The following is a 26,697-nucleotide window of genomic DNA, read 5'->3' on the forward strand; positions in this document are numbered from 1 at the left end:
GACTTTACTTCTACAAAAGAAAAGTAAGTATCTACTGAAGTTTCATGACAACCTAGAGTTACAATTGGTGTTTAGACCGAGAGATTTAGTATAAAAGTCAGTTGCAGAGATGGCAAACAGAGGAGACAGTCTTAGGAAAGCCCAAGGGTAGGAAAGAACTGAGTCTAAGACTTGGGAGCACAGACATTCTGAGCTTAAAATTTTGAGATAAGCATTGAGCCTAACTATTTGGATTCTTCTGGAAAGCAAGCCAACACAAATCAAATGGGGCTGGGGGCTGGATGGGTGTGGCTACTGGCAAGGATCAACAAGGATTGAGTTCTTCCCAATCAGGGCTTCCTCCTGGTGCCTGGCATTTCTCCAAGTATTCCTAGTAGAAGCTGACAAGAGCTCTGTAAACACCTAGATCTTTAAAATACAGCGTAAATCTTCTCATCCTTATAAAGCAAAGAAGGCTAAATCTAGAAGAGGATGGCAATGCATAAGACTGAAAAACTGGTGCAAGCTTAGAGAAATGAGCCTATTGGAGGCGAGTGACAGGCTGGAACCTGATCTCTTATTGACTCTGCTTAGAGTCTGTTTTGTTCTCTACCGACTGCCGCTTGGAAGGTCTGCATTGGTGTTTATGACTCTTGCTTTTAGGCTTGGTATTATCTGTCTCTATCCTGCTATCCAACATCTATATATTAAGTGCCTACTGTGTGCCAGGTACTGTCCAAGTATAATGAGGTGATCAAGAATAAATGAAGTGAAGCCTAATGAGTGCCCCCATTGGAGTTTCTAGTCAACCAAGTGAGGCAAACAGCAAACCAAAGGATAAGAGAAAAGCATGGTATTAGATCCTGCTAGGGCTAAGAAATAGTAGGAAGGAATACCCGACCACCTATGGCATCTTCTTTTACCTAGACCCTTCTACTCTGGTAAATATTCATCATGACTTTAATTAATTCTCAAATTGAACATTTGAAACGTACTGAATGGTAACATTTTCATTCTTTTTATTTGTATTTTTTTTCAGTGTTTGGTATGAAAAACGGGGTCTTAGATAAACCAGGTACATGATTTACCACTGAGCTAGATGCCCACCCAGGCAGATGGCTTCATTCCTTATAAAAGTTTGTTCATCCAACTCTCTGATCCCCAGATAGATATTTAGAGCACTTGGTTCCATAATTTCCCAGGCCCTGGCTAAATGCCAACACCCTTATCAGGTTCTGTTTGCCTAGGGACCTGGGATGCTTCCTTGGTTGAGAAGGAAATCTACTGATTGTGACTATCTTCCAGCCTCTCATATAACCAGAAAACCACCATTCTTTACTTATTCTCTCATCCCATTAACTCTTGGGTTTCCTTTCCCTCTTCACACACTTTGACCTGTGCGATAGATGCCTCACCAGAGGAAGTTGATGACAAGCTTGCACATATCCTATGTGTTTTCTCAATGTCATGGATTCTGACTATCTCACTGTCATGGATTGGGATTATGTTACCCATGGTCAGTATCTAAGCCAGGATCTATCTCCAGGATCTTGATGTCTTAATTATGCTTAAAGTTTCATAGTGTGGACAGGAGAAGTACACACACAGATTACAAATTAGCAAAGAAACTTTACACGTCCTCGAGAGACAACAGACTACATAAGTGAGAGAATACTCAAAAGCCCTGATTACTGTTTGGGGAATCTTTTCATGTTGTTTAAGAGAAAGAGCTAGCTACTAGAGATTAGGGAAGATGGTTTTATATTTTGATGGACAGATTTAGGCTATATAACCTTTTCTCTACTGAGCATGCTTCTTCCTCTGATGATTCTACTTTTAATCATGTGCACATATAATTATAAATAGGCATAAGGTGTTAATAGAGCATTTTTTCCTAAAAGTTCACTAAGAGGATATAATGTTTTATTTCACATGACCTAGACTAGTCAGAACTGGGGTCAGCTTTCTCATTCCCATACCTAGATATATCTAAAGATACACAAAAGCATAGAAACTGTCCACAAAAGGGGAATCACTGATATATAAAAGTATATTCCATTGTTTGAAATGGGGTGTGGCAGCAACTCAGTGTAGGTTTGGGTCCAGGGTTGCTAGGTGCACTGTTTAAAGTAGGGTGTGTATATATTCCAAACCAAGAAAAGTTGCAGGTTTCTAAGCTATTCTTTATTATTGCATACTCAAGTAATGAACACAGTGAAAGTTAACTGGTTGCTACTTTCTTGATGTTGAATTATTGGTGTCAGCAGCATCACTGTTAGGTGCTCCAGAGAAGACTCCTTGGTTTCTTTGCTCGCATCCTGACTTTCTATGGCATGCTTGGAGCAACGCAAGAACACATACTGTAGCCTATCTATAGAGCTTTAAGACTTTGACTTTAGGTTTTGAATAAAGCACATTAGATACATTAGCTCATCTCCTACTGAAAACTTCTGTAGGCCTTGTAATGCTATTATGTTAGGTTATTGGATTGAAAATTTGAGTCTTTAAATGTCTGTCTTAGCCATTTTGTGTTACTATAACAAAACACCAAAGATTAGGGAATTAGTAAAATTGATTTTCTTATAGGTATAAAGGATGAGAAGTCTAGGACCATAGTACTAAGTAGAATTTAGTGTCTGATCCTATGAGAGCCTTTGTGATGGCTCCTCAATAGCAGAAAGGCAGAAGGACAGATGGATATATTAATTTACTCAAGCTCTTTTATATAGTCCTGATCTCCCCCATGAAAACAGAGTACTAATGACTCAGTCTCTTTCCTACAAGCCTGTCTCTTGCCTTTTTTTAAAATTGAAAATAGATTCTTTTCTTACACAATATATCCTGAGGATAGTTTCCACTGTTTCTACACCTCCCAGTTCTTCCCCACCTCCCCTCCTCTCAAGATCCACTCCTTTTTTGTCTCTCATGAGAAAAGAGCAGGCTTCTAAGAGAAAACAACCAAACATGACAAAATAAAATATAATAAGATAAAACAAAACCCCACCTCCAGGCAGCACAAGGCAAACAACAAATGAAAAGAGCCCTAAGAGCAGGGACAAGAATCTGAGACCACTTGTTTACATACCCAGGAGTCCCAGAAAAGTATGAAGCTGAGCCTAGTCTCTCAGACACTTGAAGTGCCAGGGTGGGGGTTATCTGAAAGCCTGTCTTTTACCACCACAACAGAGAGCATGATTTTTTGAAGTACATTCAGACCAAAGCAATCCACCACCAAAGCAATCCACCACCCTAAAATTTATGACCTTCTCACATACCAGATACATTCAGTACCTCTCTGTTAATGCCTGAAGTTATTTCTAACACCCACTCAAAAATGCCAACTGAAGAGGCCCACTTACATCAGAAGAGAGTGAAACTCAAGAGTGTGCACATCCTGAGGTAGGTCTTCTTCAGCTGTGAAACTGAAAGTACATCATGTACGTTACAACAGCGAAAGCTGTTCCTATTTCAAAGGAGAGAAAAGTGCAAGGAAGGAATACTAGGTCCTAGGTGAGCCCCAAACCCAACAGGGAAAGCCTCACTAATTCTTTTGTGTCTTGAGAAAACATTTGACCCAGTGTTCACCTTTAGACACACTGGAGCAAGTCTTAAGTCTCCTGCTAAGTACAAGTCACACTGAATCTCTCATGGATTGGGGTCTTATGCCTGTGCCTTCCCCAGGCTAGGATTTCAAGCTAGCTCTCCCATCTTGGCCCAGTTCTAGAATCTCATGAGCAGACATGACCCCTTCACTCTACTGAACTTTATCCTACTGGGGCTTTCTAGAACATCACGAAGGTAGCAGTTCTCCATACAGGCTCTATGGCTCTCTGAAATAACCTTGCGGCTAAATGGTAAGTAATTGCTGTATCTCCAAGGTTACTGATGGCCATTGAGACAACCTTTAGCCCTGCTAGAGCTACACATAGGGAAAAAAGAAGAACACTACACCAGAATTTAGGGAGTATAGATTGAAGGCAACTCTGAGATTCAAAGCAGTGAATACTGAGTTCCTGTGGGCATGTAGTGCTCCTATTTTGGTTTGGTTCCTTGTCTTGACTTGCCCATATCTCTCCAACATGCATTTCAAGTCATTCTTCTAGTCTCTTTGTGAGTAATGCAATGGTTTATGATCTCTGAACATTATGTGTAGAGATTTTAACTCTTAGTGCAGAAGTGTTAGGCATGGGCCTAACAACAGATGTGAGGCGATGAGGGCTCCACTCCTGAGAGTGGACTATTGTTGTGTTTGCAGGAGTGGGTACATTATAAAAGCAAGTTACACCCACCCTTGCCATTTTGTGCAGACTTTGTAGCCACGTGATACCTTATGCCTTTCTATAACTCAGCAGCAAGGTTCCTACAAGACATGAACTGATGATCCTGCACTTTCCAGTCTCTAGAACTATCAGCCAGCTAAACTTTCACTACTCACGTCTTACCCAGGCTGTGGTATTCATCTGGAGCACCATAACACAGCCCAGAGCACACAGCCTCAGGGTCCCTCCTCATATATTGACCTCCATATCAAATAATTACTTGTGCATATTTGTATGTTTTGTAAAACCAAAGATATGTTTTGTAGAATGCAGTATGGTGTGAGAGGAGGAGGTGCCTCAGCAGGCCCATGCTGAGGTGTCCCTCCCCCCTGAGGTACCAGCCATATTTTAGAGTTTATTAGGGGGCCTGGGAAGGGGGTTGAGAAGGGAATAGAAAGAGAGAGAGAGGAGAGAGAGGGAGAGAAGGAGAGAGAAATGGGGGAGGGGGAGAGGGGGAGAGGGGGAGGGGAGAGGGAGAGAGAAGAAAGAGAGGGAGGAGGGGGAAGGAGAGATAAGAAACAAGGAGTCAGAGAGAGAAAACAGTGAGAATGAGCAAAGAAGACAGGCCAAAATGTTCCTTTTCTATAGTAAGCCAGGCCTACCTGGCTGTTGCTATATAACTGTTGGGCAGAGCCTAGAAAGAATGCTAACATGCTAACACATACCGTTAGCATTATTTCCAAATATGCCATTTCATCTTTATGACCTAGTCAAACTGAAATTTTTCTAAGTATTTAAGTTCTGTTTGCCTTTTGATTGCCAACTCTGTCAGTAGTCCATGTCTTTATTCTTACAATTTACTTTAGGCAATCAAGAGTACCAACAGAATACTGTGATCAGTTTGTTCAGAAATTTCTTACACCAAGTTAAGATCATAGCTCTTGTATTGTCCTTTCCAGAAAGCCTTAGAGCATAGACACAAGTTCTTTGCCATTCTAAGAAAGGATGGCCTTTCCTCCAATCTTCAAAAAGATGGTCCTCATTTCTCTATAGAACTTCATGCGTGCGGTCTGTGCCATCCTTTTCTCTCCCACCATTCTTAACATGATCACTTGGGATAATTTCAAAGAAGACTAAACCTTTCTCTGGAGTCCTACTCCTTGGATCCCCTCACTAACGTTGGTTGTAGTGCTACATTCACAGAAAAGGTATGAAGCACATTTTGACAGTTGCTTCCAAACAGTGCCAGCCTCTATCCATTATCCACTTCCAGTGTTGCTTAGCAACTCTTTACTCGTCCGGTACCAATTTCTGTGTTGGCCATTTTATGCTGCTAGGACAAAATATCTAAGGCTGGGTAATTATAAGGGACAGGAAGTTATTTCTCATAGTTCTAGAACCTGGGAAAGCCAAGGTCAAGAAACCAGCTAGCTCAGCATTATGTAAGAGATTGCTTCCCTGATGACATCTTCTATCAGCAGCATCCTCACATGGTGGTCCATGGTGGGGTACGCTCATTGCCCCCACCCATTTCACAAGTTGCTAACTCAATCCTGAGAATAGAAACCTCCAGGACTTAATCACCTCTCTCCAACCCTGCACCTCTTAAAACTACTGCAATGAATTAGATCTGAACAATAGCAAGTTATTCAGTAGTTCCCCAAAGACAAATGCAATAGGCAAGTCTGTGCTCAAAACTAGGCCCTTGGCTTTCAGAGCCACCTGCGACTCCCTTCTTGTGTTTTGTGATTCGGCAGAGATAGGAAGTGGCTGTGTGATCCAGTCTCAGGGGCCGTGAAGCCTGTCCGTTAATTGTTACTTCCTCCTTACTGAATATTTTTTCTTTGTCTGCCAAGACTGCTATTTTACAAGAGTGAATTCTGCAGTAACACCTGTTTTATTTCTTTGTCCTCTTTGTAGAGACAAGAATTAGTGTGGAATGTTGACTGGTTGCCATATGGCATCCACAAACTACAACCAGATACCTCTTTTTCCTGTTTTTTTTTTTTTTAAAAACAACTTCATGCATTTGAGAGCCTTAAGAAACATATTTCTTTCTAGAAGTATTTCATTAGCTATTTAATTTCCAAAGGAGTTTATCTTTGGAAAGTAGAAATGTTACAAATCAGACTTTAAGAGTTAAAACATTAATGATGAATGAAGATATTTTTTATTGAAAAATACTTAACACACACGGTGACATTGGTCAAAATCAAGACTACCCTGGAAGACTGCAGTCTCTCTCATTTTGATTTTATCATCCTGGGGTTACAATTGGTTTATAATTAATTCTGACCTTGAAGATAGGATTCATTATACCATAGCCTTTGGTGAGACTTCATTACTAGGCTGAACCATTTTGAATGCTGCTCTTCTGATGTTTATGACTGACAAATGTCATTTTTACATGGCTCATCCTAGTTCTTTAAGCCGAGGAAATAAAGCAGAATACAGCTAATGTCTTCCCTAAGCTTCTAAATTCAAGAGACTGCATTTGTTTACGAGCTGATGGGTACCACATGATCAACTGCTTTCCTTGGCTGGCACAAGGCTTTAAACCAATAAGTCAAGTGAACGGCGTGTCCCGGGTCGCACCACGAAAACCATAGCAGCAGCCAAGGACCTGCATCTGTTGCTGCAGCAGTGCCCTGTCAAGGAGCAAGAAGACGAGGAAGGAGAAACAGGAACATGAGCATGTCCTGTAAGAGTAGGAAGGGTGTACCTTGCCAGCAAACTGTGAAGCTGATAAAGGTCAAAACCTGGACTTGGCACTCGAATCTCACAGAACTCGCTTATCTAGATGTTTCCAAACTGTCTTCCAATGTGTCCTGCGTATCAAACGGCAAGATAAAAACAAAACTAAAAAAAAAGCAAAAAAACAACAACAACAAAAAAACCAACACCCCACAGGGAGTAGTTGTTGTTCTACTTGCTCTAGTGTGGCCAGACTCTGGGACTGGTTGTGAACAGATAGAAAGTAGTTTGCATTTGGCTTCCTGAGCACCTAAGTGAACCTTACACAAGGCAGGGCTGCTGTAGGCCCTGCGGGTGTAGAGGCGCCCTGAGTCATCTTCCTTGATCTGCATGTAGATCCCCAAGGAATGTCATAAGCTGAAGGGAGCTAGAGTGAGGCACAGATGAGGGGCTTAGAAAAGCTATGTGCTGATGAGAAAACAGTCTGAGCAGTGCCAGAGGGGTGCTAAGAGGGAGCATGAAGGAAATAATAGCCCACTGGATACTAGGTAATCCCAAGGAATTTGAACTCAATTACTAATTTTAATTAATTATCAATTAAAATTATTAGAATTTAATTGATAAACAAATGTCCATACAATATAATTTAAGTAAAATAGAGCTATGTGATTTATTACCTTGATTCATCCCTTTCGCCTCTTACAAAACCAAGAGCTAATGGTATATGTTCTAACATATGTGGTGGTGGTGTCTCTTCCACTGTATACCCATGTGTGCATTTACATAAGCATACTTTCTTCACTTTTATGTGTACATACCAACTCTATGCCAGAAGAGTATAAGATTGTGACTGTCTATAGTTAGTATATTTCAATTTCTATAAATTTGTGGGTGTTTTTTTTTTTTGCTGCTAGTGGACTAGTAGCTCTTGGTAGCTGAATGTATGTTCTCGGTAGTATTTACCAAATAAAACTTGCTTCTTAACTATTTGAGGTAGGACAGAATAGCTGGACGGACAATCAATAGCATTAGTGATCAAATCCAGTTGTGCTGTTCTTTCTGCTGTAGGAGTTTCAAAACACTTTCAGTAGCACAATACTTAGCTCTTGTTTGAAGGAAACTCAAAAGTGGATTTTGCCCATTTTCTGTCTTTCTACTCATTATTTTAGCAGCTTACAGGGACACACACAATGTTGAACTAAAAAGCCAGTGGGCTTTGTACATCCCTTGAACCTGTCTAACACACTTGGTTTAAACAACGTCTGTGAGCTAACAAGGAGAATGTAGCAGTTTTATCTATGGAAGCAGAAGGTTCAATAGGCAGATATTATCAGGTTAGCTCAAAAGGAACTACTGTTAAAAACTTCGTTGGAAAGGACAGTTTCTATAAGAGAATTACTTTCCCATGGGCTTTGAAAAGAGTAGCACAAAGGGCAGCTTTTACTGACATGCTTGTGATGTGGCTGGTGCTGTGGTTAGGTGTTTCCATGCACATGAAAATGTTTGAGAGTGTGGGGGAAAGACGTTAGGCTCTTTGTGATTTGTCTCTGGGGTGAGGCGAATGAGTAACTTTACTTTGTGTAAAGGAAAATTTTTTTTGTAATACTTATGTGATAACATCTTACATTAAGTAATAAAACCTCACAAGAGACAGCTATATCAGGGTCCTTTCAGCAAAATCTTGCTGGCGTATGCAATGGTGTCAGCATTTGGAGGCTGATTATGGGATGGATCCCCGGGTGTGGCAGTCTCTAGATGGTCCACCCTTTCGTCTCAGCTCCAAAATTTGTCTCTGTAACTCCTTCCATGGATGTTTTGTTCCCAATTCTAAGAAGGGGCAAAGTGTTTGTTAGGCTATGCTGTTGCCTGGCAAACACAGAAGTTAATGCTCACAGTCAGCTATTGGATGGAACACAGGGCCCCCAATGGAGGAGCTAGAGAAAGTACCCAAGGAGCTAAAGGGGTCTGCAACCCTATAGGTGGAACAACAATATGAACTAACCAGTACCCCCAGAGCTCGTGTCTCTAGCTGCATATGTATCAGAAGATGGCCTAGTCGGCCATCATTGGGAAGAGAGGCCCCTTGGTCTTGCAAACTTTATATGCCCCAATAGAGGGGAATGCCAGGGCCAAGAAGCGGGAGTGGGTGGGTAGGGGAGTGAGAGGGGGTATGGGGGACTTTTGAAATAGCATTTGAAATGTAAATGAAGAAAATACCTAATAAAAAATAAAAATAGAATGAAGATGCCAAAAAAAGTAATAAAACCTCTGCCTGTGCATGTGTGTGTGTGTGTGTGTGTGTGTCCATCCTATTATCTCACTGAGCAAGTCCTGTTGTTTAAAAAGCACATGGCCTGGCTGAGAAGACTGCACAGTGAACACAGAGGATCTTCTCACAGTGAAGATAGTTCCCTTTACAGAGATTCTTCCCTTGTTAAGGCTAAGAGTGGCATTCGTGGCTATGTGTATAAGAACACATATCTAGAAGGCAGTTTCCATCAGTTTAGCTAAACAACAATAGTATGTTTATCCAGTGGGGTCTGAGACCACCTCAGTTATGAGGTTTTACCAGTTTACAGTATCAGACATGAATTCCCTTGTGTGGAATGGGTCTTGAATCAGACAGAATTTAGTTACCCTCCTTAACAAATAACTGTGCCATGGTGCTGAACTGAGGGACTTCTACCAGCTCAAATGCTAATAAGGAATTTTTTGAGTCTTCAGTCTTAAACACAATATCCATGCCATCCTTTGAAGGCCTAGGAAGCATTGCGAAGAGCCAGAAGATAGGGAGATGGGTTGCATAATACAGTGACACAGCTATTTCAAGCTTGAACTCACAGTAGAAAAGCTGCCTACACAAGTCTGGCCCTGTCAACAGTCAGTTCATAGATGAGAAAGGAACTCATGGGGCCCTACCCATGCTGGCTACCGGTGGATTCTGAGAGAGGGGAGTCATATTGAGCTGTGCATCTGCTGGCTTACCCACCAGCCTGCAGTACAGAGTGTCATGCTCACTTAGATGGCTCTCGTTAAGTGCAGTGGCTCACAAAACAAAGATGTGAACTTGGAATGAGGACCCGTAGGGAAGAGTAGGGGTTGACAGGGGTGAGTGCACTGTATACATATATAAAAATTTTAAGGAATAAATTTAATTAAAAATAGCTCTCAACACAAGCCGTAAAGTGATATAAGGAGCAAATTAGGGAGGGCAGAATGGAAGCCATCATGAAACAGTGAAAGAGACAGAGAACAAAAGCAGGTGAAGCTTTTACAGGGAAATGGGTGAGGATGAGGAGCAGAGGTGGGAAAGGCAGGGGCGGTGCCTGTGTTCAGTCGCTGGTCACATGGCAGGCTGAGACAGCATCTGGAGGCTGTGGACATGAGCTGAGAAGAGAATGCTGTATCAGACAACGGAGGCCGGCTAGTGCCACAGAAAGACTTTCAAATGTTCCTGGAGCTAACAAAGAAATGCAGGGAGCTTCACCAGGCTGAAAGGCATTTTGTTGGTAGTATGGAGGAGGGATAGCAATGGAGAACTTGAAGTCACAACACCTAGAAAACAAGTATCAACAGGTACTTGTTCCTATTTATACGGAAGTGGAAGGAAATAAAAGAGATCATAAAAAAAAATGATTCTGGGGACCAACAAGATGGTTCAGTGGGTGAAGGTGCTTGCTACCAAGCCAGAAGATCCGAGTTAGATCACAGATGCAGTGTAAAGGAAGGCAAGGAAGATGAGGACCAGTTCCTGCAAAGTGTACTCTTACTTCTACTCATATTCAATGGCATGCGTGGTTTTTCTCAAGCAAGCACACACACACACACATACATACATACACTATAACAAAAACCATGTTTTTGTTGTTGTAGTTGTTATTGTGGTCCTTTGTTTAGACAGACTTTCTCTGTGTAGCCCTGGCTGTCCTGGAACTCACTCTGTAGACTCAGAGATTTGCTTGCCTCTGCCTCTAGAATGCTGGGCTTAAAGACATGTGCCACCACTGCTCTGGGGGGAACTTTTTAAAAAATGATTTGAATTTGAGTCCCTACTAGCAGAATATAGAGCTCCACTGATTCTACCAAGTAGAATAGTGAAGAATGGTGATAGAAACCAAGATCTGAATACGCCAAAGGTCTCTGAAGAACACCAGGACTTGGGATGTTCTGAAGGCCTCAGCAGAAGGCAGATCTGGTCCTACACCATCTCCTATATCATTCACTGGTCTCACGTACTTATCGCCATGAAATGAACATAGTTAAAATGAAATGAGCTCTAAGTCAAATCTAGGTACCAGATTTTAAAGAATTAGTACAAAACCGATTATGGAAACTCTCGTTAATAACATTTAAATATTGGTTACAGGCTGAAATGATAATATTTTTACATGTTGTGCTAAATACAATATGCCATATAATTAAATTATCTTTGTCTTCAACTATGGCTGCTAGAAAATGCACTGATTACATTTCTGATAATATTGCTGATCTAGATATTCTCAGTGAAACTTGCTTCCATAATATTAAACACTTCAAGGAATTCTTACTCCATTGACTAGACTGAAATCTTTCAAGACACATTTTGCATGCTGTGAGGCTTATTTTAACATTTTTGGGAACAGGTATATTATTTTATCCAAAACTCAGCTACTCTACCCTACTGAATATTTTCCTCTTTTTATTTCCCTACCAACAGATGAAGCGGCAGCTGACAGCCGCAGAACGTATTCACTAGCTGACTATTTAAAGAGTACCTTTCGGGTCAAGTCCTACTCTTTGTGGTGGGTTTCAGGTAAGTCTCGTGTCTCACTGGATGGGAATGTTAGGTTCGCATTCATTCTAGAGGGCTTTGGTTGCAAGGGTTTTGGTCAGTAAGAAGATACAATCTTTCTTTTGAAACTCTGTGCAGTATTCTTTCTTGCTTAGAAGTACAAAAGGGAGCCTGGTGGTGGTGGTACACACCTTTAATCCTAGCATTAGGAAGCAGAGGCAGGCAGATCTTTGATTTTCAGGCCAGTCTGGTCTAGAGAATGAGTCCCAGGATAGCCAGGGCTACACAGAGAAACCCTGTCTTGGGTGATGGGGAGGGTAGTGTAAAGGAGAAGATAGGAGGAAACTGAAGGGTTTCTTTGCTATATTCTATAAAGAGTTAACTGTGTGTTGGAAGGTTGGCATTAATGATGGGCCTAGTACGGGTTTAGTACAAAGTTCTTTGTTTCTGTTGGCACACAGCATGTTTATGTGCCCTGTGCGAACTTTTTTTTTTTTTTTTAAATTAGCTTACACATGTGTTTGATAGCAATTTGTCGTACTGATCTGGCCATTTTCTCTCTTTAGATTTTGAATATCTCTACAAACAAGAGAACAACATATTGCTGTTCAATGCTGAACATGGAAACAGCTCCATTTTCTTGGAGAACAGTACCTTTGTAGGTTTTGTCACACACTTGGTTCACATATGGAGTTATGGAGACTGTTTTCATTTCTTTTCCAATCCTGAGGACTCCTTTCTCATCCTGTTGGACTCTGCGGCCCACAGCCCAGTGGATCTTTCTCTGCTTGCCATCTTCTCCGCCTTTGCTACTTTTTAGTCTCCTCTGATGATTCCTCCTCTAGCTGTGTGTTTGAATGTAAGTGTTCCTCTGGCTTTGTCTTCACTCTCTGGCCCCTTCCCTCTCTTTGTCTGCTCTCCTTGGGTAAACCACACACCTGCCCGCCCATACCACACACCATTCCATGGCTCTGGTGTTTGTCCTTCACAGCCTTGATTCTCATACATGCATTAACACTAACTAAAGCCTGCTATCTCCTCCAAAGTTCCTGTGGGCATATGCAATGCAGCTCAGCTTCCCAAACTCAACTAGATTTTTTTTTCCTCTCCAGTGCCCTAGTGTCTCAAGCCATCATATTTTTCTGGCTCAATTTCCAATCTTTGAAATGACCACTTGGCTCTCCAAGTCACTTAATCTGGAAATTTTACAACCTTTCACTTTCCCTATAATTAGCTATGCAGGTTTCTATTGATTTCCTTCCCTTTCTGTCAGCTGTCTCACAGAGTTCCATTCTGTGTCTCTGTTTCTATTCTAGAGACCAGGCTGATACAACACCGCCTCTTTTCTTTCTGGTCTCAGCCACTTGTCACCAGGGTATCTTGGGAAAAAAATAAATAATTAGAATAGACACAGTACTTTCATCTTCATGAACAAAACAAACAAACAACCCTTAGTTTGTAGTTCATGACCTGTTTGGGGGATTTAATGTCCTCCCACGTTCCACCATGTTGGCACAGGCATGCTGTATTAGGGTTACAGGCAACCCTCAAACATTCTAAATATGCACACTCTCTCCCATACTGGCTCCCTGCCCATGGTCCCCCTCCTGTGGGCAGAGTTCTCTCTGTCCCTCAACTACCCCTCTTCAGCTGATCCTTCCCTCCCTGGCCTTCTAATAGTCATGGTTGTCCACCTCATACCACTGTCATTTGTGTGGGTGACTGTGCTATCTCTTTGTAACTGGCCATCCCTAAGGCACACTCTGTATGTGTAGGGTTCCCTCTACCCCCTGATTGATCGAGAACCATTTGAACCATTCAGTTTTCTTTCTATCACTTGATCAACAGGAAAGCTTTGGATATCATTCAGTGTCACCTGACCGACTGTTCGTTCTCTTGGAATACAACTACGTGAAGGTAAAGGAAATGCTGTCTCATGTGATATTTTAAAACCCTGCAAATATGTTATTTTTTAACTGACTTCAGGTATATGCATACTTAAAGATAACATCTAATAATGCCACTGACAGAAAAATTCCTTCAGTATGCATCAAATATATGTTCCCTTTTATACGTGACAAATTTACTGCGTGTAGCTAAAGAAATATATTTGAATGATTTCAAGTACTAAAAGGCATAATTAATACATTAGGAATATTAATGACATAGCTTAATAAGATTTATCATAGGAGTTTGTGATCTAACTTTAAAGTAACTTTGTGTCTGACTTGTACACACAGGATCTAGTCCTGTGTCTTCCTCTTCTCTGCCTATCTATATTAGTATGACCTTCACTAAGTACTTGCTTTTAAGATGTTGTCATCCCCATCTTCCAGAAGAGAATCTGGACAAAGCCAAAGACTACATCCCAACCTTACTCAAGCCAATCTTGAATGGAGCTTAGGTCTAGTCACAAAGGCTCTACTGAGATCATTCAGCGTCTCCCAGTCACCTATGAAACATAGAGTTTTCAAACATTTTTTTAAAAAAAGATATCATCAAATTGCACATCAGAATGGTCACCAGGCATTTTACCTGGGCTTTTATTATTTTTATTTTTATTTTATTTTTTGAGTTGACAGCAGCTGTCAACTATACTTTTTTTTTTAACTTTTTTTAATTAGATATTTCCCTTTCCTGATTTCTTCTCCAAAAACCGGCTCCCCCTCCCCAACCCCCATCCCACTCCTGCTCACCAACCAACCCACTCCCCCTTCCTGACCCTTGCATTCCCCTATACTGGAGCACAGAACCTTCACAGAACCAAGGAACTCTCCTCCCACTGATGACCGATTAGGCCATCCTTTGCTACATATGCAGCTGGAGCCATGAGTCCCACCATATGTTTTCTTTGATTGGTGGTTTAGTCCCAGGGAGCTCTGGGGGTACTGGCTAGTTCATATTGTTGTTCCTTCTAGGGGTCTGCAAACCCCTTCAGCTCCTTGGGTACTTTCTATAGAGACATTTTTAAAAAAAAATATTTTATTTATTTGTGTTTCAAATTTTGTCTCCCTTCCCAGGCTCCCCTCCATGACCCCCCAATCCCCTCCTCCCTCCCCTTCGCCTCTAAGAGGGTGTTCCCCACTCACCCACTCCTGCCTCACCCCTCTAGCATCCCTCTTCTCTGGAGCATTAGGCTTCCACAGGATCAAGAGCTTCCCCTCCCACTGATGCCAGATAAGGCCATCCTCTGCTACATATGTAGCCAACCCTAGTTGGTGGTTTAGTCTCTGAGAGCTCTGGGGTGGGGGTGGGGAGGCGGTATCCAGTTAATCACTATTGTTGTTCTTCCTATGGGGTTGCAATCCTCTTCAGCTCCTTCAGTCTTTCCCCTAACTCTCCCACTGGGGTCCCAGGGCTCAGTCCAATGGTTGGCATCTGCCTTAGTTGGGGGCTGGCAGAGTCTCTCAGAAGGCAGCCATACCAGGCTCCTGTCTGCAAGCACATCTTGGCATGAGCAATAGTGTAGGGGTTTGGTGTCTGTGGACGGGATGGATTCAGAGACCACCCTCCCCTTGGGATCCATCCTATCTGTATAGAGAATTTTAAAATGGGTTGGAAGGACTGAAACCCTCTAGAGATGCTCTATATGGAAGACAGATTTTTTTTTCTCCTGGAATAAATAATGTTGAGTGACCTTATCTATAGACCAACCCAGCTGGACTCTGGCCAAGCCAAACACTCCGTCTTCCCTTTGCCACCTCAGAATGGTGGCACTCCGTCATAGTGTTTACCTTGGATCCGTCACGTGGGCTTCATGTCCTCATTGTACTAAATCCATCAACTCTAAGCACATCGGATGCCTGTGTCACTTTTACACAGCTCTTCTCAGTCATTGCACTTGTGTACGTAACTCGGAGCTTCTTATTTCCATCCCCAAAACAAATTTGAGGAAAAAAAAATTAAATTCCTGGTGCCCAGCTTTAATCTTGCCACCAATCAATCCCAGTTCCTGGGATTGACCTGTTATCAGAATTTTCTATTGGTGTAGATTATTCTAACAAGTAACTGGGGCTGCAAACTGGTGGGTGGCAGTGGCGAGTGTTAAAAGCTAGTCATGTATGAAGCAGTATGAGAGAACCAGGTCAGCTCACTGTTCCATCTGTATTGACAGATGTGGTGTGGTCCAGTGTTAGATGCAGCTCCCTGGCTAGCCCTAGATAATCAAAACGAGGGGTGCATGTTGTCATCCTCGATTTCATGTGCTTTTTGTACCCTTCTATCCAGTCCAGGGAGAAGTCAGTGTATCTCCTTTACATTCTAATTTAGCTTAAGTTACACCTGTGATAAACTAGACCCTCCAGGGTCGTCTCTTACACAGAATGAGGCAGCAGCATCTCACGGCACTGCAGAACCTTTGCTGTGAGGATCTCAGTCTGTGAGCTGACAGAGCACTCTGTCCCACACTCAGCGTGTTTCAGGAACACTTCCCTTCCCTGCCCTACTTCAAAGTCACATGGCTCTTTGGTTTTCTCAAGTGGCACTCACACACCCATCCAAGAGCCAAACGAAGCACTTGCTCTCTCCTTCTGCTGGAGCCTTCTTTCCCAGTGTTTTCTGGTTTCTGTCTTCTCTCCTGGCTTGTCCTGGATCATTTTATCTTGGCTCCCCATCATTCTGGTCATTCTACAACCCTCACTTCACTCCCTTCTTTCATTTTCTTCCTAACATTTATGCTGTTTTGGTAGTCCTTTGCTTATTTATTGCCTGCCATATTTTTTTGCCAGTTTCCCTATATTTTAGTCTCTACTGTACTGGACCACAGAGGTGCATGCATGCTTTGTTGCAGAACACTAAATTGTTAGGTAGCTGCAAACAAGGGACTATATCTTCTCTCTCTCTCTGTCTCTCTGTCTCTGTCTCTCTCTGTCTCTGTCTCTCTCTCTTACTTCTGAGAGTATCTAATTTGAGGACAATAGTATTAACACCTTCAAAAACAGAGAAAAACTTAATTTAATTGCATCTTCTTCTTCCAGTGTCCTTTAGATCCTGTTCCATCACATCTGCAAGCACTATTTCTAAGTTGTAAATAAAAACTAATGAGTGACTGAACACACAGGCGAATGACTAGGCATCCTGCCACCGGTACGGATGTTCTCCTAATATCTCTGCTCCCTGCTGCACACTCTGGAGATGCGACTGTGTTCTCTGTCGCATGCTGATTATGTGTGATGGTCTTGGAAGCACTTCACATGGAAAACGGAAGTTAGCAAAGTTCTCTGACCTTATAGAGTGGAGACTTTCATTTTTAGGGTGGGAGACGGCAGAGCTTACCCATTAAGATGGTAATCTTAAACCTTTCTTGTCTTCGCATGTCAGCTTTTATTTTATAGCGTTTCCTCTCCCATTTTCCATGGCAATCATCCACTAAGAACTCAGCCCTAGAATCTTCTTTCCCACAGGTTTCCCTCATGTTCTAGAGCTACTATAGGACTGCATGCTTTCCTTGCCTGCCTCCGTCATAGCTCTTGGTACATTTTGTTGTGGTTTCTGTGTTGTAGTGGATGTTCCCATGAGCCCTGTTTAGTTAGAAGACCTTCAGTGGAGGCAAGTGGGGGCACCAGTGCTTATAGACTAAGGTGATTGATAAATCTATTTTATTTTATACCTCATGAAGGCTTTGTCATGATCTCAAGATGATCTCAGTCTTAGTATTTCTAGATCCTACCACACCTTTTGGCTTTGGAAAATATTATGTTTGAGGTTGCCAAGAAACAAACATGGAGTGTGTTCAGTAATCCAGGATCCAGAAAAGGAATGTATGACACACGAGAAATGGGAATTTAATAAATACTTGTTGACATGAGGGTGTAGGAGGCTGAGAAGTGATAAGTAGGTAAGGTTAGGAGCCCTGACTGTGGCTCAGTTTCACTACCCGGCACCCAATTTCCTCCTTACTGACAAAGCTTGAATTTTATTGTAGCTTGGTTTCTGAAACAGCCCTGCATTGTTTGGACTAAATTCCAGCTATTTAGTAATAGGGAGACTTGCTTTCTTACCCATGCAACTATTCGAGAATACAAATGTGCACCAAAGGAATTTCAAAAGCATCTTTAATTTTATTCACATACACACATAGAAGCAGTTTTTCACAACTTCGAGAGCATGCTCATACACATCACATCTCTCCCTCTCTGTTTTCCCTTAGTTCCCTAAAGTCTAGCATGTTTCCCTCTGTATTTTCTATTAATTCATATGATGCTATGGAAATATATAGGGATCATTTCCAGTTACTGCTTACTCTATTGAAATGGAATGTGCTACCACAGAACTCCTCCTTCTAAGGCATAACTCTAATGCATTTCAAAACCGATAGATAGTATGTTTTGGAGCAGACTTAGTTTGCTGAAAGTAAGCAAAAGGTCCCTACATATTCCCTCACTTTCCTTTCCTGGGTCTTCTCTATTAAACATTCTATATTGAGAATGGTAATCTGTGACAATGCAGGAACAACTACTGAAACACTGTTAACTCAAATCTACAGTTTTGCACTGGGGTCATTCATGAATTGTGGCAATGTACAGCACATACATTGAGAAGCTCTGGAGATGAGAGTTCCTATCGTGGGAAGTACCCTGTCTTCAGTTTGTTCTTCCCTCCCTGCAGCCAAGCACCATTGTCTCCATAGTTTTGCCTTTTCCAAGAAGCCATGTAATAATTTCAGTATGTAACCCTTCTGACTGCTTGATAGTTTTAAAAAACTCTGAATGGTATCCTATCCTATCCTCAATCACAATCTGGCAATCCATTCAGCCATTATTGAAGGCTGTCTCAGCCACTGCCATGTTTGGACAGTTCTGAGTAAAGCTGCTGTAATCATTTGTCCGTAGGTTTTAAATACTAAGGGATTTGCTGATCAAGTCTTTTGTAATTTTCTTTACTCTTACTCATTGATGCCATGTGTTTATTAGCTGTAGGACTATTTCAAGAAAATGTCCTTGTTTCTATGTTTTATTTTATTTTATTCTTTTAAGGTTCATAAGGTTCTCAACCTTTCAATGATTGTAAAGGTCTGCTGCAGTGTCTGTCTCACTTTTCATTTCTGAAACTGATTTCTTATTTCTCTGATTCGTTAAGTATGTAGCGGTTTTGAGTGTCTGACAGAGCCAGCATTTGACCATTGATTTTCACCATTATATGCTTTTTATTTCATACTGGTCTTTAGTGGATTGTTTCATTACCTTGGATTTAGTGTGCTGTTCATTTTCAACTGCTTGGTTGCTTAACACCGAAGACACACATATATTAATTTTTAACTATATTTTCAGAGAGCTTTAAAAATTCCAACAGTAGATATTTATATTAAGTATTCCTCATCATCACTACCTCTGACAAACTAAGAAATATTCTAAATATTTTAGAAGCTATGTGGGTGAAAGGGGAAATTTCGAGTTTTTTTAAAAACCAAAAACCAAAAAACAGACATCCTTGTTGTACTGTGCTGTGCTAGCAATAATATCGCTCAACATCAAAACGGACACCTGGGTCCACAGTAATCCTTTGAAAGGTTCTTGAAGGAGGTGATGCAAAAGAGAATAAACTCTTCATGACATTTTACTGGATGATTTCAAATATGTTTTCAATTCCAAAATTCTAAGAATTTAAGGAATGACCGTACTGTTGAAATTTGAAACTTATTCAATGACCTCTTGCATGCCTGTCACTTTGAGCAAATGGGCAGCCTATTGGAATCCCAGAAGACTGAGATGTCTGATTTCTTTTGCAGCAATGGAGACATTCCTACACAGCTTCATACAGCATTTATGACGTGAATAAAAGGTCAGTGACTCCCCCATCAAGCCTGCTAGGCTTTTCAAATGTAATTTTAAAGGATATCTCACACAGGGTTATTGTTTTGGAAATGTATCCTCTTATATTTTCTATAGACAGCTGATCACAGAAGAGAAGATTCCAAATAATACACAGTGGATCACATGGTCACCAGAAGGTCATAAGTTGGTTAGTACATTTCTCCTCCTGTCAGAAAAAGATTGGCTAGAGTCTTTCATAGGCAGATGATACTGCCCCTAGTATTAAGTACACATTTTGAAAGCCCTTTCATTCTTTATATTAGTAATATAGGGTCATTACTCCAAACACTATTTAATTAGCCCCCAAAGTAGAATTATTAAAAGTGCTAGACATTGATTCTATTGTTGCTTATTCACTGGGGAGAATGCCTATTAAAAACTCTTATGTTCTCCTTATCTGCTGTGCTTGAATGTTTTTGAATCTCTCTTCAAAATCACTATAGATGTATCTCCTGTTTATGGTGCTAGAAGAACGCTAGAAGCCCAAAAGAATTTAAATAACAAGATGGAATGTTTTTCTGCAGTTGCACTACATTCCCCCTACTAATGTCCCAGACAAGAAACATAAGCCTAGATGATCCTGCGGAGATGATCTGTGGGTCAGGTCATCAAACACACACACACACACACACACACACACACACACACACACACACACACACACACACACCTGTAGATGGTCTATGGGCTAGGTCGTCTCACACACAGACACACTTCATTGTCCCCATAGTGACAGCAGCAAGCCTCTTTGTTTCAACATATTAAAAACTTTATATTATTTCGAGGTGGTTGACTGTATACTTGTAATTTAGGAACAGGTTCTTAGTGAGACAGATTCTCTATGGTTATCTTCTTTGCATAGTATTTTAAGACCCCACCATAAAACACATTGTAACATGATTACTAATATTAATATGTTTTTCCATCTTTTTTAGGCATATGTCTGGAAGAATGATATTTACGTTAAAGTTGAACCACATTTACCTAGTCATAGGATCACAGCAACAGGAGAAGAAAATGTAATATATAATGGAATAAATGACTGGGTCTATGAAGGTAAAAACTAAACCTTTAACCAGAAAGTCTATAGCTTTTAAGAATGTTTCAACATAGCGGTGCTAAAAACTGGGGCAGTCAGTAAGACCCAAAATGAGCTTTGTACGCAAACATTTCGTGAGATTGTTTTATTAGATCTCACAGTCACACAGAACGCTTATGTTCCTGAAGCAGCTTCTGCCCCCATTGTCTCACAGTCCCCTGCTTGTCTTTGGTTTCCTACCACAAAGGGCCTTTCTGTGTCACTTTTCTAGCTTTACCAGGGCATGACAGCATCCAGATTAGCATCAGATGTTCCTCCAAGGAGGCCTACCTAGCCCAGAAGTTTCCAAGGAAAGTGAAATCTTCCACTATATTAAAAAGAGAGATAAAAGAAATCGCTTGTTTTAGAAAGAATATGTAGTGTTCATTTGAACTAACCTGGGACAGACTGTGATTTCCTGTTTTTAAAGAAAACAAAGATGATTAGGAAAATTTAGTAAAAATAAGTAAAAAACAATACTCAAACCGTTAAAAGGGAATATTATGGCTTTTTAGGATAATGAGATTTAGGGGCTATTAGGAAACCATTTTCTATGTGTTGGTTGCCAAGATAAAAGGCATTTGAGGCTATCCCAAATAATTCACAAGGGTACTTCATATTTGTTAGACAGACTCACCCTTTCTTCATCTTATTATTTCTTAGCTTCCTGCTTAATTTTTTATTCTTAGGCGAGTCAAGTTAACTTAATGGTAAGACATGATAACAAGCAGAGATAATGTCAAGAGAAAGGCAAGTTTCCATTTCCATAAGTGTTTGATTAAACCAACAATGAAATGGCAAGTTCTTTAAATGCTGGGCACCCCAACATTGAGGGTCTTCCAGGGCCTTCAAGATGAAGCAGAAATAGCCTCTTCTCAGACCTGTGGCTCTTCCTGAAAACAGCTGGCTTTTACTACAATAAGAACTTTAACAACTTAAGCTATCTCTTCTGCATAACTGTGACTGAAGGAATTTCATTTGTTATGTTCACATCTGAGTGACTGGGTGCAGGAAAATACCCTCACTGTTTGCAAAGGGCATTCCTCTAAGGATGTGGCTTCTCTGCCTAGAGAGAAATAGCTACATTGTTAGAGGTAATACACTCTGCCTAAGAAATAGGTACTAACTGAAACATGGCCCCAGCTATATCCCTTATCAGTGTTTGAAAGTAATTTTAAAAACAAAAACCCTTATCCTAATTGCATATCATATGTATGTGACATGAGATATACACATATATTATCATATGTATATGACATGGCATATCATATATATCATATGTATGTGATATAATGTATGTGTCATATACATATGATATATCATATATATGTACATACATACATATATGCATATATCCTTGCAAGTGTATTGTAGGCAAGACTCAGTGAGTCAAAATTCTAAAATTTGAGATCTGAACCCCAAGTATGAGGGACCTCTGCATGAAAAGTTTTGAATTAGTGTATGAAGGCCTGAGTTCTAGTTCCTGGCTAAAACTTTTCACTTAATTTACCTCTGTTTTCCTCTCTGCAAAATGGTTTATGAGTAGATTCACTTGGGAGTCTGTGTGGACAAAATTGGATGTGGTTTATAAAGTTGTGTGACATAAATATAACTACCCAATTCAAGTTTGAAGCAGTCAAAGTGAGAGCAGGCCGTCCTACCAAAGGAAAGGTGTTCTGAAATGAAACTGCTGAAAAAGAGACAAGTGTGAGCCATGTAATGTGGATGCCAGGTGTGAGCTGTGTGATGTAAGATGCCAGGTGTGAGCTGTGTGATGTAAGATGCCAGGTGTGAGCTGTGTGATGTAAGATGCCAGGTGTGAGCTGTGTGATGTAAGATGCCAGGTGTGAGCTGTGTGATGTAAGATGCCAGGTGTGAGCTGTGTGATGTAAGATGCCAGGTGTGAGCTGTGTGATGTAAGATGCCAGGTGTGAGCTGTGTGATGTAAGATGCCAGGTGTGAGTTGTGTGATGTAAGATGTCAAGTGTGAGCCGTGTAATGTAAGGTGCCAGGTGTGAACCGTGTAATCTAACATGCCAAGTGTGAATTGTGTAATATAAGATGCCAGGTGTGAGCTGTGTGATGTAAGATGCCAGGTGTGAGCTGTGTGATGTAAGATGCCAGGTGTGAGCTGTGTGATGCCAGATGCCAGGTGTGAGCTGTGTGATGTAAGATGCCAGGTGTGAGCTTTGTGATGTCAGATGCCAGGTGTGAGCTGTGTAATGTAAGATGCCAGGTATGAGCTGTGTGATGTAAGATGCCAAGCACACTCTCCAAACTGACAGGTTACTTCTTGATTCTACTAGTTATTTGCCATGTGACTTAAGGTAATTTCTTTACATTCTTTTTAGCCCTGTCCTGTTTGGTTCACCTGTAAAATGGGTTATAATGAAGACTGCCTGGAATAATTAATGTCAACCACTATCAATCCCTGGCATATGACACTAGTCTCATCAAATGTCAGAGACTCATAAAAATAATTGTTACATGATGTTACTGCTCTGCTTCTTATTTCTGCAACCACAATTGCTGTTATTGAAATCTGGTTTTGGAGAGCTGGAGAGATGACCCAGTGGCTCTTTGTGACTTTTGCAAAGAACTTGAATTCTATTCCCAGCATCCACACCATTGTTTGTAACTCTAGTCCTAGCAGGACCCAACACCTCTGGCCTTCTGGATCACCTTCACTCATGTTTACACATACTGACATACACACAGATACATAATTTAAAACAAAAGTAAGTGTATTTTCCACTCAGTTGCAGAGAGCCTTTAATGATCTGAAATCTGATTAGCATACATAATTTCCTAAGCTTAAGATCCTAGAGTCGATGCTTTGGTTCTTATGGAACGCCATCAAATGAAATGTAGACTGGGGCTTTCCACTGTCTACCTACATGCTTATCAGTTCTCGATCACTGTAAAAAGAAAAGTAGAAGAAAACATTTTAAAGGAGGGAAGATTTATTTTTGACTCATGGTGTCAGAGACTCGGTTCTGCCTCACTTGGCCACTTGGCCACACTGCTTTGTCTCTAGCATCAGGACATGCTGTACAAGAGCTTTTTATTTCACAGATATGAGGAAGCAAAAAGAAAGGTCCTGGGGTCCCAACATCCCTTTCATGGTCACAATCCCAGTGACCCAAGTTCCTTTCAAGAGGATCCAAATCATAAACTAATCACAACTTCCTAGTCTCGTCACAGGCTGGAGGCCAATATTTTAACTACATGCGTGGGAGTCCAGACTCACACCACTGCAATCTGCATCTTAAGTCCACTGTTGACAAGGCAGATCTGAGTATTTTAGAAGCCTGAGATCAAGTGTCCTGTGGACAGGTTCCCTGGTAATCTTAGTGAGAACTGCCTCTGTCAGAGCTTGAAAAGGAGCCCGTCAATATACTTGAAAGCCGTGCCTTTCTCCCCATTGGGTCTACCTTTCATTTTCTTTCTCTGTATACCAGAGGAGGGGGTTAAGGCAGGGAACTTTGAATTTCTAGGCTGGGCAAAAGAAATGTTTCTCTGTAGGGGTCTGTGGAATTCTCTCCATTCGAAATGCATCCTTCCCACACCTTATTTGTGCCAGAATACTAAACTTTGGGCACCATATTGGTTTGATAGTCTAGAGCTAGGCACCACCCACCAGTACCCCATGGACTCAGTGAAAACTCAGCCCAGGCAGGGAGAATACGCTGGCATGTTGACTGTTTGAAAATTAGAAAGGAAAACCAGCCTCCTGTGTGAAATTTACTTTTAGTATGTTTTGAGGCATAAATTTAGAGGATTATAAGATAAAGAAAAAATATAGAGCTTATATCCAATACTGCATACTGAAATATTCTAAAATGGTCCAATGGGTGACTTATTTTTACAATCTAGATATATCCTTGAAGATTTTATTTTTATTCGTTTGTATTACTTCGATTTTGGAACCCCGGCAAATGTGAAACGGTTCATTAGTTGAACTCTACTATAATTACTAAAGCTAATGAGAACAATATTTTGAATGCCAAAGCCAATTTATCAGATTTCTTGTAACAGAACAATTTATGTCTTTTTTTTTTTTCAGAGGAAGTCTTCGGTGCCTACTCTGCACTGTGGTGGTCTCCAAACAACACTTTTCTAGCTTATGCCCAGTTTAACGACACAGGAGTGCCGCTCATTGAATACTCCTTCTATTCTGATGAGTCACTGCAGTACCCCAAGACAGTGTGGATTCCATACCCAAAGGTCTGTGCTCCCACTCAGATTGTGGTTCTGCGATTCGATGGGGGGTGGGGGGAGAATGGTTGCATTTAATCCCTTCCTGCTAATGAAAATATTGTCAGTCTCTCTTCAACAGCTTTCTGTGATTTCTCTTGCTGAAGTCAACAGCATCTGGGCAATTTTAAAGTATTTTTATTATCCCAGGAAAGAGTGTGATTTAAGGTTTTGTAATTTCTCCAAAAACTCTAAGAAATGACAAGCAGAAAAAGATGGTGAAAATGATTTTGAAAGAGGTAGGGGCGGGGTAGGAAATGCTTGAATGAAGGCAAAGGGAGGCTGTAATTGAATCAGGAGCTCATCTCATTTGTAGAAGTTGGAATGAGCCCGAATTTGAAGTTGAAAAGCCTGGTTATATATCAGATTGTATTACTAATTAACAGGATACAGTGCATGACGAGTTTCAGTGGCTCTGTTACAGGTTTGGCACTGACGTGAGTTTTGCACGTCCTACATTTGAGACAGTCGTGCCGCATCCTGGGTTTCAAGATTGTTCCCTGCTATCCACACTGTGTGTATTAAAATCAAGGATCTTTGTCAAGCAGTATAAGCCAGGAGAGGGCTTTAGAAGGGAGCCAGGAATTCTTCAGCACCATAACAAAAACGGCCACAGCGGCGGCGTCGTCGCCGTCGTCGTCTACAGGAAAAGCTAACAACGTATTTCTGCCGTAAATGATTTGGAAAAAAAAGGAGTTTTTATTTTTACCAACTCACTTAATTTGCCTTATGAAGATCTGCCATTTTAGGAAGGGAGAGGAAGTTAAAAGGAAAAAAGATCCTAAATTAAATATGGAGATATGTTTTCAGAGAATGTTATTTTTTGATGAGTGAAACTGAGGGGGAAAAATCTCCATAAAACAATCTCTAAAAATCATATTATTTCTAACTAATCTGTCAATAGAAGATGCATGTGTACATTTTTAAAGGACTTAGAGACTTCTGCAGTAATATTGACTGTTGAGCCCCAGCATGGTTAGCCTGAACTTGACATGAAGGTGACACCTACTACATCAGCACAATTGGCTCTGGCCTCAGGCTTATTATCCTGGTGGACCAAGTCTTTGATACTATTCAAGTGAAGCCACCAAAATGTTTGTCCTATAGAATTTGAATATATTGGCAAATGATGGAGTTGCTTTTTTTTAAAAAAAAAAAAAGACATTTGTCCCCCCACCCCCACTCCCGGCACAAAGCACACAGATTCTGAGCAAGCAAACATGCATGATTTAAATATGAGTGTTTGGACCTTCATGTTTTATAAACACACACAGGCACACAGACACGCACACACAATTTTTTTTTTTACCTGAACACATAAAGGATTTTCTTTATGTTCATTTTATTTCTATTAAATTGTTTGATGGTATCCTATTGTTATGATTCTACAGCCATAATTCAGATAGTTTAATACAGCTTAAATTTATGTAATGATGAGGCTGTTTTTTTAATCATTATCAATTCTGTGGTTTTTTTCCCCCCCTAGGCAGGAGCTGTGAATCCAACTGTAAAGTTCTTTATTGTAAATATAGACTCTCTCAGCTCAGACACTAGTGCGGCTCCCATCCAAATCCCTGCTCCTGCATCTGTGGCAAGAGGGTAAGATGCTCTACCTGAGTGCTTGGGTGTAGATCGCTTTCCGCTACCTGGGTAGAGCATTTCAGACACAGGTGGCAACATCAATCATAGCATCATCTTGTATCGTTGATTCTTTCTTTTGTCTGGGGACTTTCCATTGGTGTGGTTCTTGTGATGGGTATGCACAGTGAACAGGGCAGCCAGGCATCACTGGAGGAAACAGACAATAACCAGATGAACAAACAAGTATCAGTCTAAAACACCAGGTGG

At 41.0% G+C, this 26,697-nt stretch overlaps 1 protein-coding gene across 1 annotated transcript in view; it reads left to right on the plus strand.

Annotated features, from left to right (window-relative positions):
- The window catches only part of Dpp4 (dipeptidyl peptidase 4), an 83,234-nt gene that overhangs the window by 13,613 nt on the left and 42,924 nt on the right, over nt 1–26,697 (plus strand). Inside the window, exons 3-10 of the mRNA XM_021152985.3 lie at nt 11,629–11,724; nt 12,270–12,361; nt 13,552–13,620; nt 19,430–19,482; nt 19,590–19,662; nt 20,450–20,570; nt 24,659–24,819; nt 26,336–26,448. Of these exons, the coding sequence (XP_021008644.1) occupies nt 11,629–11,724; nt 12,270–12,361; nt 13,552–13,620; nt 19,430–19,482; nt 19,590–19,662; nt 20,450–20,570; nt 24,659–24,819; nt 26,336–26,448 (778 nt within the window). The remainder of the gene's footprint in view (nt 1–11,628; nt 11,725–12,269; nt 12,362–13,551; nt 13,621–19,429; nt 19,483–19,589; nt 19,663–20,449; nt 20,571–24,658; nt 24,820–26,335; nt 26,449–26,697) is intronic.

Source organism: Mus caroli, unplaced genomic scaffold, assembly GCF_978045245.1.
Source record: "Mus caroli unplaced genomic scaffold, Mus_caroli_1 scaffold_2, whole genome shotgun sequence".
Lineage (NCBI taxonomy): Eukaryota > Metazoa > Chordata > Mammalia > Rodentia > Muridae > Mus > Mus caroli.